This window comes from Hyaloscypha bicolor (genome assembly GCF_002865645.1).
Source record: "Hyaloscypha bicolor E unplaced genomic scaffold K444scaffold_86, whole genome shotgun sequence".
Taxonomy (NCBI): domain Eukaryota; kingdom Fungi; phylum Ascomycota; class Leotiomycetes; order Helotiales; family Hyaloscyphaceae; genus Hyaloscypha; species Hyaloscypha bicolor.
Window position 1 is genome coordinate 1,141,131 of NW_020194588.1, and position 14,470 is coordinate 1,155,600.

A 14,470-nucleotide genomic window follows, 5' to 3' on the forward strand; every position below is an offset into this window, starting at 1 on the left:
CTAACAAATCTTGGATAGTTTAAAGATTAATGTTCTATATCTCACAACTTAGGATCATCGAAAATACCAGATGAGAACGGTAGCGGTAGGATTGCGGGAAACTACGCGGGATTTCAAATTGGATGCGCTGAATTTTGCATTGAGGGAATGTAAATTACAAAACATAAGCCGAGACAGAAACAATGGTCATTAGAGGGAAAGAATCGGAAGTAGGGAAACTTGGTTTTCCAACATAAGTGACAGAATACTAAGGGCCGTACAAGCATCAGATACGAATTTCGTCGAGTGACCCATCACCAAATGCAACTGATTTGCATTCTGCACCGATCCTGGACATGTGGAATTTGTAAAAAAAAAAAATATTCAAAATTATGCCAAATAACACTGCATATGAGGTGAATGAAAGCCCTGCTGATAGTTCTCGTAAATTGTTAGAGGGGTTTATCGCTCGCTTAGCAGGAGGATGTCTGGAGTCCCGTGAGTATCTTTGAAATTCAATGATGGATCTAATACTCACACTGTGGTACTTGTTGTGCCCGCCATAATCCGATCTCCCCGAGCAATAAGAGGTGCAAAAAGTGGCGGTGGTGAGTATACCATCGCCGCTAAAGGCCCACGAGGCTTCAATGGCATTATCATCCTCCGCTGCGTCAGAATCGTAGTCGAACGTGACATTACTTCGGCCATTCGTTATCTCCATCTCCGGCTTATTGCCAAAACCGGGCTTGAGGGAGCGAATGCCAAGGACGCCTTGCAAGTCATGAGCTTTGAGTGCTTCGTTGAATTCGGCGAGGAATGGCTCTGGAACGACGGGCTCATGGAGCTCTTGAGTGGGAGGGACAAATTTGAACTCGTAGGGGTGGTAGGCTTCGCCTTCAAACGCCCACGACACTGGGAGAATGCGCGAATCCAGTGCCTCAGATCCTTCGTTGGACCAAGGTACAGATGCGCCACCAGCATCGACGAGACGTTCGTCGTTTTCGAGGCGGAAATGGCGGTGGAGGAGCTGAACGCCGAGGAATCCTTCGACTTTGTACTTAGTGAATATGCCGGCGAGGGCAGTTTTCATGATTGCGGCAGCATTGCGTTCTTTGAATTCGGCGTCGGCATCATGGAGGGAAGGGAGGGTGTTGAACACCAAGGACGAGTAGGGCTGAAGAGCTGGAGTAGCCATTGGGTGTGCAGGTGCTATACTTTCAGAATTGAGTGATGGGGTATGAGAGGCGGGCGATGGTATTGACGATCGTTGTTTTGGAAAAGCTTCTCGGAGCAATAATAAATAAGTCTTGGCCTTTGATGAATCCAGTTACGCGGCTCCTATTTTATAGGCATTTCTTGAGGCTCAATCTTGGAAGTGCCAAATATACCCCACACATCATGATAGGGATATCTGGAGTGAGGCTTAAAGGAGCGTTGCCCTCAACGAACGAAAGCAGGAAGATAAGAAATCCGGAACAGAGGCTGAAACTGGCTCCTCTTAATGGAGCCTACGTTGAATGGTGGTATACTCGGGGATAGGTGGGGTGGGAGGCGGTGGAACTTCCCGAATACTCCCACATTCAAAGGTGTGGTGGGTGGAGCTGAAAATTGCCGATTACTGGCAGATTGCACCATGTGGTTGACTGCGGTGGAAGTTACCGAGTGCTGGCACACCTCGAACGACGTGGGAAAGTCGAAACCTCAAACCAATAGTGAAGCCATGAGTGTGCGCGTGCCAAGAACAAATCTTCAGAGCCTCATGGCTAGTTGCTCAAACGTTACTCGGGCGAGCTGGCTTCATGGAGTACAGCCCGCGGCACGGTTACACAAACGATAAGGAGATTTCTCCAATCTCTTCCTCCATGCGAAAGACTGCGAGATATCCAATGACTAATTATTACTCAATATTATTACTTGATTTTAAGCTGAGAACATTTTCAGTGTGGTGTAAATGAAGTAGTGTAAGGCATTACTCACAGCGTGTGACTACTGCGTCCTTCAACCCGAGTCCGTTAGTACTCTTAGAGTCGACACTTAACTCAAGAGAACGAGCTTACCAAGAGAGAATGAACACATCGAGAAGCTCAGCATCCTCTCAGAGCCACATATGGATAGATTTATCTACCCGTCAACGATGGTAAGACGGCTGGTCACCATTTAACAGACGGCCTTGTTTTAGAACCTAAGAATAGGCAATTTAGACTGATTGCGCCGTTTTTTTGCTTCCCAATATTTCGCTGAATATCTCTGGAATTACAGTAAGGCACCCTGTGGGGGGTTGCTTTGTGGGACATCATCCGCGCCGATTGCCTTGGTCTAAAGCTTCCCACAGGTGCCTGGGAACTAAAACCTCTTACATTACATATAGATAAATGTTTGAACGTTAAATAGAAGATATCACGAAGATATTTCAGATGATTAACAAGCATATTACTCTGTATCCTGAACCGCTAAGCGAGCCCCTGAGACGGGATCTGAGAACCCCTAAGCATCGACCCACCAATGACATCAACCCCACTTCTCTACTACTACCACCTATCAAGTGAACACCCTCGCCAATCGAAAATCTTACGTCCGCTGCAGAATCAGCCTTGCGATTCCGCCCCGAGTTCAACCAATCAGAACCTCTGATTCGCTGCGGCCGAGAGAGTCGGGGTAATGCATCACTCCCAATTGCGCCTGATTGGTGCATGCTAGGCAGAACTCAGACTTGCGAATGCATCGCCCCTACTGACACGCGTCCGAAAGCTTGGTATGCGTGGATCAGCACTCGGGGGAATCGACATTGTGGGGTGAGGTGGGCTGTGCGGCCGTATGCATGCTGTGACATGGCCCGCTTCATGTTGCGAACGAACTGCCGATTGAGGACAGAGATATAAGATTCTTGCGATTCCCTTACCCAGAACGGTCATTCACATCAGCTGAAATCTTTACTTGGATTTTAACTACGCAACTCAACTCGTGAGCTTTCGAAAAATCACTCCGAGGCGTCCTCACTTCGTCATCCTATACAACACCTTGAAACGAATCAACATGTGCGGCTCCAGAAGAAGAGGTGGATTCGGTGGCTGCTCCCGCCGCGGACCGCCTAGGTATTCTCCTGTCGGCATGCTCATACGCCACATATCCGAGAAGCGCGATGCCAAGAACGGCTTTCAACAGCAGCCATATGGCTATGGATACGAACCCGAGAAGCAGTCATATGCATATGATGATATGAGGGCCAATCAACAATCGTTCGGAAATGAGAAGATGTATGGACAAGGCCAGAGAGGGGTGCCTATCCTGTGGGTCGATGAGAATCAGGGACAGAGGATGGCGAATACACAGTCGCTTGAAGAGAAGGAGGCAGCGGATTTAGCGGAGGCTATACGTCAAAGCTTGGGAGGAGGGTTAAGCACGGAACAACTGCCGAGTTATGGACAGGTTATGAAGCAGTAGATGGTACACCTAGCCTTGAGCGTTTGAGGCAGGCAATACTTTTCTTGTGGAAAGGGAAAGGTCGAACTTATTATTATTATTGCTATTGGAATACCTGTCGTCGCTATTTGTTCTATATCATGTATACGTGGCATACTCCTAGTACTTCGGTAGTATACTTTAACCTAACATTATTCAGTGCTCCATTACATAGTAATGGAGTTTTTTTGTATGGGCTGATATAAGCGAAGTGGTCTGTGCCACTGCTATCTCCATTATATCCCTTCGTCCGGTGAGACATGTCCAGCGCTAACAAGGGGGGTGTGGCTGCACCTAAGCCTCACCTCGCTTTATTACGCTTTAAGAGGCTTGCGTGCAGCCACACCCCCCTTGTTAGCGCTGGACATGTCTCACCGGACGAAGGGATAGTAATGGAGAACTTTTAAATTTTTGCAGGGGTTAAAAAGTACCTGATTTCGGTGCTATAAACATGTCAGAATATAGCAAACCACTGCTACTGCTACTGCCACTAGTACGTATACTATATATTGCATTTAATATTATATTTAGTGGGTGCTATACTCTAGCTATAGGTGTAATTATATAGTGCCAGCCGAGTCTGTATTAAGAGATATATACCTGAAATATAAGGGTAAAATTATGTAAGCATATAAATAATTAATATATAATAGTGCTACTGGCACTAATTCAATTACTGCCAGTGCTTGTTTATATTACTAGCAGTGGCAGAAGAAGTATAGAGAAGTCTTCAAATTTCATTTTTACTACTTCTAAAGCAAGGCTTGCCAGTGGCAATAACCAGGGTATCTCCTAATACTACTAACGCCTCCCAAAACCCGAAAACCCAACTCACAAGTGCTCTCTAAACTGCCCAAATTGCCCAAACCACTGCCCAAACCACTCCCCAGAAAATGCTAATCCGAAAAAAACCAAGCCTCTAAAGAAAACCCACTAATACCAGTACTAGTGCCACTCGCTTATGGGCGCTAATATATAGGCAAGCGCAAGTCCCGGTCGACTGCCAAGCGAAGTTATACTATATCTATATTCCGGTATAGGCTACGGAAATCGATATCTTAGAAGTTAGTGGCAGTGGCATTAGGTATAGTAATACTATTTCTAGCAAGGTTATGGTTAGTAATATAATAAAAGATATGGCCGCGGCAATCGAAACCGGTAGTAATAGTATTAGGAGAATTACTAGTAGTATTGTGCCATGTACTAATAATAATCCTGTTATTAGTAATAGGGTTAGGAATAGGTATATAGCATATTCTGCTACTATATTAAGTGCTACCACTACTACCGCAAGAACTACGAGAGCCACTGCCGCGAGTACTATAAGAGCCACTACTACCGCAAGTACTACGAGAGCTACTAGACAAGGTACTACTATATAAATAAGGTTCTCGAGATAGTATTAGCAGTGGATTATTCTCCTCCTTATTATTATTATTGCCATAACTCTTGCTATTAGAGTTAAAACTTATGGGTTCGTTACTATTATTACTACTGGAATTAGAGCTTAATTCAATCGGTTCTTTATAAGTGCTACTGGCAGGGGAAAATCCAGATCCGGTAGTGGCAGAGGTAGTAGGATAACGGAGAGGGGGGCCGGAGGGACTAGCAGAATAGTTACCGTATTAGTAGTACTAGTAGCAGAAGGAATAAGGACTACTAGTAGTAGGTTTGCTATTAGTAATACGGGATATAGAGCAAGTATAGTATCTGCAGCCGGCGGGGTGAGTAGTCTAGCCGGCAGAGGCAGAGGCAGGGCGAGAAGATCCAGTAGTGGCAGATAGGCCAGATCCAGCGGTGGCAGATAGGCCAGATCCGGGAGTAGCAGAGAGGCCAGATCCGGGAGTAGCAGAGGGAGTAGCAGGGGCTAGCTAGAAGACTCGCGGATTGCCAGGAGCATACTCCGGGAAGAAGATATTATAATATTAGTTTTGCCAAGTACAAGTAGTAGAGCAAATATTAGTAATACTATTAAGGAGGTAATTATAAGCTATATTAACTTGACCTATACTGGGAAAGATAGTAGTAGTAGCAGGGAAGCAGATAAGTATAGCTTTATATTAATACTTGGTAGTATACTTCTTTGCCTTTTTAATATTATTAGTAGTAATTATATTACTACTAGTAGGATTAAGGCCAAGGGTAGTAAGGTAGTTAAAATCTGGTAGTAGTAGAACAGGCTCAGGAGCGAAATCTATTAGTATAGGTAGTTAAATAAAGCTACTGAGATTATTAGGATTCGATATAATAAAGGAGTAATAGTAGCTACTTGATTTAATATACTAGTAAGTAGTAGTATTAGTAGCAAATGCTTAATTAAAAGTAAGTAGTAATAAGAAGGAAATATAATAAGTAATCCGAATAAAATATACTAATATAAATACGAGTAGTAGTAAGAAGGAAATATGAAATATAATAAATAATTTAGCTAAAATATAATAATACAAATACAAGTAATAGTATAATAGAGATATAATAACTTAAAAGCAAGTAATAAAGTAGTAATAAGAAGAAAATATAATAATCTAAAAAAAAGATAATAATATAAAAGTAAGAGATACTATAAAAGAGATATAATAATTCTAAAATAATATAATAATTTAAATATAAGTAGTAGTAAGAAGGAAATAAGAAATAAAGGAAATAATTTATATATATATAAGAAATATAAAAGTAGTAATAATAATAGAGATAAAAGAAGTTATAATTATAAAAATTAAAGAAGTAGTAATAGTAAAAATAAAAGAAAAAGTCGAGGTTGTTTTATAGAAAGAAATATTAGTAATAGAAATAGAATATATAAGAAAGTAATAGAGGCTTTAGTAAATATATAAGAAATCTAGAAAGTAAATTAAATTCAAGAAATAAATTAGGTAAGAAAGATAAAATAGTAATAGTAAGAATAGTAAATATATTATTATTAGATATTAACTAATTATAATAATAGTAAAAGTAGTAAATATATTATTAAAGTATATTACTATTACTAATTAAATCTATTTTATAACTAGTTCTTTTAGTTATTAATAGATATTAGTATTAAGACTATAACTTTTTAACTCGAAATTAAAAGGCTATATATAAATATATAAATAAGAAATATAATAAGAAATATATAAAAAATATAAAGATTTTTAATTTTATATAACTTTAAATATAAATAGAAAAGAAAAAAATATAATATTAGATTATAAATAAAAGTAAAGAAAGTAAATATATATTCCCTAATCTTATAATATAGTAAGTAATAGAAATAAAAGTAATAGTAGTAATAGTAGTAATAATAATAATATAAATAAAAATAAGGAAATTAAAAAATAATAACTAGTTTTAAATTAAAAACTAATAGTAATAGAACTCGACTTATAATTATAATATATAAATTAAAATATTAGTTTTTTATAATTTAAATATAGTTTTTATTACTAAATTTATAAAACTATTTAACTTAAAAAAATAATAATTAGTTTAGATATTAGAATTATAGAACTAGATTCTCTTAGGCCTAGATTAAATACCTGAAAAGCAGGCATATAAGTGAGGCGGTTTTGAAAAACATATATTAGTAAGAAGCTCTCTTACTAAAATTATATAATTAATAACTCGATATTAAATAATAGGCAAATAGCTATAAGTTAGGTACTAAAATAATTATATATTACTAGGTTTTTAAAAGATTATAGCTATATATTATATATTAGTTATATAGTAAATTAATTATAATTTTATAGTAAGAGTATATATATTAAGAGCTAAAAAAGTATAATATATATAATATTAGTAATAATTTAATAAATAATAGGCGAATAGCTATAAGTTAGGTACTAAAATAATTATATATTACTAGGTTTTTAAAAGATTATAGCTATATATTATATATTAGTTATATAATAGATTAATTATAATTTTATAGTAAGAGTATATATATTAAAAGCCAAAAAAGTATAATATATATAATATTAGTAATAACTTAATAAATAATAGACAAATAGCTATAAGTTAGGTACTACCCCTTATGCGGGGCCCCTTTTTCGGTAAAAGGTGAGAATGCCCGTATACTAATTAGTGCGTATACCGCTAACTAATGCACTTTCCGGTAAAAGGGATTTCGGTAAAGGGGCACCTCCCCTACTACCTTTTAATAAGTATTCCCTTGTCTCAAAGTATATTCTCGTTATATTATTATATAATCTAGCTTATAGAGTTACTATCTATTATGCCTGCAAGTCCTGTATTATCCTAGAGGCATATAGTCAAGAGCAGCACCTGTAAGCACAGCTATACTAACTCTTGGGAGACAAGCTCAAGGTAACTACAAAGCTTCTTAATAGCTATAACTTGAGGGGTGTGGCCGAGCTAAGAAAGTATAAGCCCCGGCCTAAAGACAAGTGCCAGATAACTGAGTACCTAGTTAGCTATAATAGCATTTACTATCTATAGCCGTAGTATAGCTATAATACCTGCTTATAGGGCTAGGTCTTATATATTAAAACAAGGAATTACTTTGCAAAACTCTATTGCCTAGTATAGGCTAAGCAAGAACTAACTATAATTGAATAGCAGTTACTAAAAGGCCCGATAGTATAATAGTAGTATATAGAGTTAGTAAACTCTATAGCCTAGGTTCGATTCCTAGTTAGGCTCCTGATTTGCTTCTCGATAAATGCTCCTGTAGCATTTAGCAATAAGTAGATCTATTTTTTTTGGTCTTGTTTTTTGAGCAAGAGATATTACGTGGGGACGCTAGTCTAGCTTCAAGAAGTATATAAAGCCCTCCTCGCCCGCCCTTCGCCTCTCCTTCTCTCCTTCCCTTCTTTTCTCCTGCTCTCTTCTCCTCTGGCCGCTTCTCCTTCTCTTTTCCTTGCTCCCTCCTAATTAAATAAGCAAGGAGTAGAGGTAGTACAAGAACCAGAATAGCAAAAGAATTAGTGGCCAGTTATACTCTAGGGTTTTACCCCCTAAGCTTTCCTATACAGGTCGTTTTATCGGGTACCTACCCCGGGGGGAAACTACTTATATTACCTGCCGGGGCTTTAAATCTATAGTTAGCTTACTAGTATAGTATACTCGAGACTATTTATAGACCGACCGCCCTGCTCCCTCCTTCCGGAAGGCCATTAATACCCGAAATAGTAATAAGGAGGCCGGAGCTTCTATTATGTTATAGCTAAGGGGTCGCCATAATAGTAAGGATATATATAGTTAGTTCTAACTATACTATAAAGGCTTAGTATTAGGCTTTTAGTAAATCAAAAAAGCTTATTTTAATATATATAACCTAGAGCCAAAGTGAATACAGTCACGTGCTCGCTTAAGTCACGTGACTGCATTTACTCGAGGCGTCCTAGTAAAATCCACTAGCTAATTTAATTATAAGTACTATAAGCTAGTAGGATATATAGCCTAGCTTAAATTAACCTAGCCTCTTTAAAGAAAGAAATTATATAATTATATATTACTTGAGCCCTTTCTTACTTAAAAGTAAGAAATTAGTTTCTAGATTCTATTATATAATATAAACTAAATAAATATATTATATACTTTTCTATAATATCTTGAATTTATTTCTTTATAAAACTCTTATCCTTTTTATTTCTTTTACTCTTTTTTATTATTTAAATTTTTGAAGTAATTTATAAGACTTTATATATTTATTTTTCTAATAGCCTAATCTAATTAAATATTAAAAGAAGATATAAAATTAGAGTTTAGATTCTAAGTTTATTAGAAATAAATAAAAGAAATTAATCTAGTATTATTATAAATATAAATTATATAAATATAATAAATTATTATAAATAATTTATATAATAATAATAAGAAAGAAAGAAGACTTAAAGTATAAAAGGAATTCTGAAATTAAAATATATTTTATTTATAATATTTAAATTATAAATAAAATAAAAAATAAGAAAAAGAAAAAAAGAAATAGAAAAGAAAAAGAAATAAGATTTTATTTAGAAGAAATAAAAGAAATTTTCTATATATTAAAGGAAAAAATATAAGAATTAAAATTAAAGAAATTTAGTACTATATATAAAGAGAGAATATTTAAATTATAAATTAAATTTTAAGTATATTTTTAAAATTTAAAATATTAAAAAAATAAGAGAAAAAGAGAAATAGAATATAAGAAGAATTATAAAAGGAGGTAAGAAGAAAGATAGAAAAGAAATTAAAGAAATATAATAAAAGAAAAAGTAATAATAATTAAAATAAAAAAGAAAAAAGAAAAAGCGAAAATTAAAAGTTAATAAAATAAAATAAAGAAAAGAAGAAAATAAAATAAAAAAGAAAAGAATAAGTTAAATAATATTATAGTTATATTTTTTTAATAATAGAACGAAATATGAATTGATTATATCATAAAAATATGAATATAATATATTTGAAGAATAATAATAGAAATTATAATAAATGGAATAACTTCAGAATAGATCTTGAAGAATTAGGCTTATATATATTCGATTGAAGATAAAAAAAAAAAAAAAAAAAAAAAAAATACTATATTAGTTAAGTATAAGCTTAAATATTAATAGAGTATTTTATTTATATAGACTTTTATATTATTAATTCTATAAAAATAATAGAATCCCTAGGATTCTTTAAATTAATACCTGATAATTTCTACTTAAGGTTCTATAAATATAGTAAGTACTATATTAATATATAATAAAATACCTAAAGAAAAAGAAAATAAAAACGAATATAAAAGAATAAAATTAATAAAAGAAAAAGAGTTAAATAGAATTTTCGAAAAATATAAGCTAATAATAAAATAATTTAAGAAAAGTAAGTTAGATATAATAAATATATTAAAAGAAAGAGAAGGTTAGAATTAAATAGAGGTAATAAGTAAAAAGCAATATAAGAATAAATAAGAAAATAATTTAGAGAAAAAATAGTTTAATAGAGAGGAATAAATAAAGAAGGAGTTTTATGTTTTATAAGCTAAAGGGAATTATAATAAGAGAAGTAATATAAGAAAAAAGTTATAGTTAAAAAGAAAAAGATAAGGAAAAAGAAGAAGTTGGAATGAGAGAGTAATAGAGAGAGGAGGGTAGCAGGAAAGGGAAAGTAGCAGGAAAGGGAAAGTAGCAGGAAAGGGAAAGTAGCAGGAAAGGGAAAGTAGTAGGAAAGGTTAAATGCCTGAAAAGCGGGCACGTAAGCGAGGCGGTTTTAAAAAACACACGTTAGCGAGAAGCTCCCTCACCAAAATCATATAGTTAATAACTCGATATTAAATAATGGGCAAATAGCTACAAGTTAGGTACCGAAATAATTACGTATTACCAGGTTTTTAAAAGGTTATAGCTATATATTACGCATTAGTTATATAGCAGATTAATCGCGATTTCATAGCGAGAGTATATATATTAAGAGCCGAAAAAGCGTGACACACGTGACGTCGGTAATAACTTAATAAATAACAGGCAAATAGCTATAAGTTAGGTACCGAAATAATCGCGTATTACTAGGTTTTTAAAAGGTTATAGCTATATATTGTGTATTAGTTACATAGCAGATTAATCGCGATTTCATAGCGAGAGTATACGTATTAAGAGCTGAAAAAGCGTGACACACGTGACGTCGGTAATAACTTGACAAATAACGGGCAAATAGCTATAAGTTAGGTACCGAAATAATCGCGTATTACCAGGTTTTTAAAAGGTTATAGCTATATATTACGTATTAGTTACATAGCAAATTAATCGCGATTTTATAGCGAGAGTATACGTATTAAGAGCCAAAAAAGCGTAATATACGTAATATATATATCTTAATAAAACTAATATTATATTATTAATAACTTTCTTTATATTGATTTAAGGCCCTAAAAGGCTACGAATTAAGTACTAAATTAATTATATATATTATAATAGAAAGTATATATTTTAGGATTTAATATATTATAATATACGTAATAAATTTATTACCGAGAGTTTGGAACTTGCTTAGAGATTAAGGCTAGAGGCGCTTCCTAAATCTAAATCCCTTTTACTCTTAGCGTAATTAATAATAATTTTTTTAGATATTGCTCCTAAATAAGCTAATTCTTTAATAGCCTTTTACTCCCGAACCCTTAGCAAATTATTACCGGATTTTAATCTTTTATTTCTGAATCTAATTCTTTAAGAATATCTCGCCTAAAGAAAAGCAAAGAAGAAAAGAAAGAAATAAGGCGCAAAAGCAATATAACTAGATAAGTACGCTAGCGGGAAAAGTATTAATAAGTTCCAGATCCTAATTTAATAGGTTATTATTTACTTACTTATATTTCCTTAAGCTCTTTCTATTTATTATAGATTTAATAACTAATATATGCCTTTTCCTAGTTTCTTTAAATACTATTTAGTAATCTTCTCCTTAATAACCTCCTCCTTAATAACCTCCTCCTTAATAACTTCCTCTTTCTTTATAACCTTCTTCCTTAGATATACCGACCTCTTTAACTCTAATTATATAGTAGCCTGACTTTTCATATATATTACCTTCTTGCCATATCTAAGAATATTCAAATACTACAAGTACTTTAAGTATAGAGCTACTCGGCTTCTAAACGCTATTAATTTAATCTCGAAATATATAAGAATTATTAACTAGATATTAAAGATCTATACCCGATTCTGCAGGACTTTTATTATAGAGTATAGGCCTGCCTTATATAATATAAGAGCCTGCTATTCGCAAATCTACTAGAATTCGAGGGCAAAGTACCGAGTTATTACCGACTAAATAAGAAATTACTACCCGCTTATCTGCGAGAATCCGAGAACGAAATATTAAATAATAATTACCTAATAGTAAATATTATAAAGAGACCCAAGAGATCCCTAGTAAGACCTAAAAGACTCCCTACTTAAGCCTAAGTATTATAAGTACTATCCCACCTCATAATTCTTCCGAAAATATAGCGGCTTTCTAGCTAATTACTACCGAATTAATAATTATATTCTCGCAAATCCACCATAAATACGAATTTCCTAGATACTTATAACCGAGAAATAAGGGGCAGACACATATACGTTCTATAGAGCCTGCTATATAAATAAGCTACGAATTCGGCGAGGCCTATAAGATTAGGCATTTATAATATATAAGTAATAAGGAATTAGAACCTATTAGTTAATCTTAAGGGAGTTAATAATCTATTCTCTAAATACTAACTATTTACTAGGGCACTAATCTGGAACCTCCAAATTTACGAGACCGGAATAGGGATCCCTTGCCAAGTCGCAATTTCTTACTATATAGTATAATCCCAGATAATAGTAATTATGGTATTAATAATTTTAATAATAGTTCCCCAGAATATAATAGTAAAACGGAGCCTAATAGCCAGGAGCTATATGGCAAATTACAGGCGAATATTTCCTTTTTCGCGAACGGTAACTAGCCTAGTCTCGGGTATTTCCTAGACTAACTATTCCTGGATAGTAATAATAATAATAGTAATAATCCCGACTTTATTCCCAAAAAGACCCCTAATATGCCTTATCCAGATAATAATAACGGTATTAATAAGAATAATAATAATACCGAGAATAACCAAATTATTAATAATAAGGACACTAAGACTAAGGACGAGAGTAAGGGCAATAGCGAGAACGAGGCGGAATTAGAAGCTTAATTATAAGCCGAGATTACTAGACCTAATAGGCCGCTAATTAACTATATTTCGGAGCTAGCTCGTTATTTATTTAATTTCCAAGAATATATAAATAAGTAGTATACCGAGTCTAATAATAGATAAGATCCCTTTTATTTTGCCAAATAATATATTACATTTCTATAATACCGTGATTTTCTTTTGAATTATGGTCTTAGTAAATAAAATAGTAAACTATTATATCTAGAGCAAATAATAAACTAGTAAGAATGCGTAGTAATTAGGGATATTAACTAGCGAGTCATATTTACTAGTCTTACTATAAATAATAATAATAACTATTTACCTAATAGCCAGGTTACGGATAATAATAATAATAATTTAGATAATAGTACTCTTTATAAGCTTAACTTTAATATATTACGAGTGAATTATAATGAAAATAATACCGAACTAGTAGCTAATATTCCAGACTATTACTCGTATTTATATATACTTTGCTCTTAGATAAACCGCCATAAAGATTCAAGATAATATAATATTAATAGCTTTTATGGGCATGCTAATTGCCTTTCTTTTACCTAATAAGGAATTTAAGTTAACTTATACCCTCGTTTTTAATAAAATATCTCTATTTCCACGTATTTATATATAAATATTACTGACTCTATAACGAATCCTGACTGGCCTAAGGTCCAGAAGGTAGCCTTTTATAAGGTGCCTCACTATTACTTTGGTCATATAATTAGTTATAAGGATATTTGTATTTATATTTTCTTTCTTTCTATATAGGACCCTATAAAGAAGACTATATTTCCTAAATATAGTAGCGGCGCCCCATTTTCTATTCTCTAATATTAGTTTAATAAGATCCTTTTACTAGCCATATTCCGTAATGTTTCGCTAATAAGTTACTAGTATATCTCTTTTAATTAGGAGCATGCCAAACTCAAAGCCGAGGCATACTAATAAGAGAATATTAGTTCTATATATAATAATAATATTTAAGCTAAGGTAATACTTCTTTATTATGCGGTTTAAGGTCATGCGCTATAAGTAATTTGGCATAATATTATTTAGTAACTTCCCCTTTATAGTAATGAGCTATATTATAATGCTTGTATTTACTTTTTAAATAAGAATACCAAACTCAATTTTAAGGCTAATACCTTATTAGAGATATAGGATACTTTTATTTCTATATTATTCCTAGTTCTTGACTTTTTGAAACTAGATCGGTCCCGAATCTATACTAATTTGGCAAAAGAAACTGTCTTAACCCAATTTATACTACTTAAGTAGCTACTTGACGCCAATAGATATGTCCCGACCACGTACCTTCTTTATACCTGCTATCTCAAGGCCTTTACTAAATAGGCTAATTTAGGCAAGCGTGAAAAGTCTATAAAGCCTACCTTTTAT

At 33.6% G+C, this 14,470-nt stretch overlaps 2 protein-coding genes across 2 annotated transcripts; one reads left to right on the forward strand and one right to left on the reverse strand.

Annotated features, from left to right (window-relative positions):
- Positions 1 to 31: 31 nt before the first annotated feature.
- On the reverse strand, positions 32 to 1,451 carry K444DRAFT_562381 (uncharacterized protein). The gene is made up of 2 exons (XM_024876981.1): positions 518 to 1,451; positions 32 to 467 (listed from the first exon to the last, which is right to left on the reverse strand). Exons 1-2 carry the CDS (start codon positions 1,172 to 1,174, stop codon positions 453 to 455), a joined length of 672 nt encoding a protein of 223 aa, XP_024736398.1. The 5' UTR covers positions 1,175 to 1,451; the 3' UTR covers positions 32 to 452.
- A 1,388-nt stretch (positions 1,452 to 2,839) lies between these two features.
- Positions 2,840 to 3,708, forward strand: K444DRAFT_613452 (uncharacterized protein). The gene has a single exon (XM_024880351.1). It carries the CDS (start codon positions 3,013 to 3,015, stop codon positions 3,418 to 3,420), a length of 408 nt encoding a protein of 135 aa, XP_024736399.1. The 5' UTR covers positions 2,840 to 3,012; the 3' UTR covers positions 3,421 to 3,708.
- The last annotated feature ends 10,762 nt before the right edge of the window (positions 3,709 to 14,470 follow it).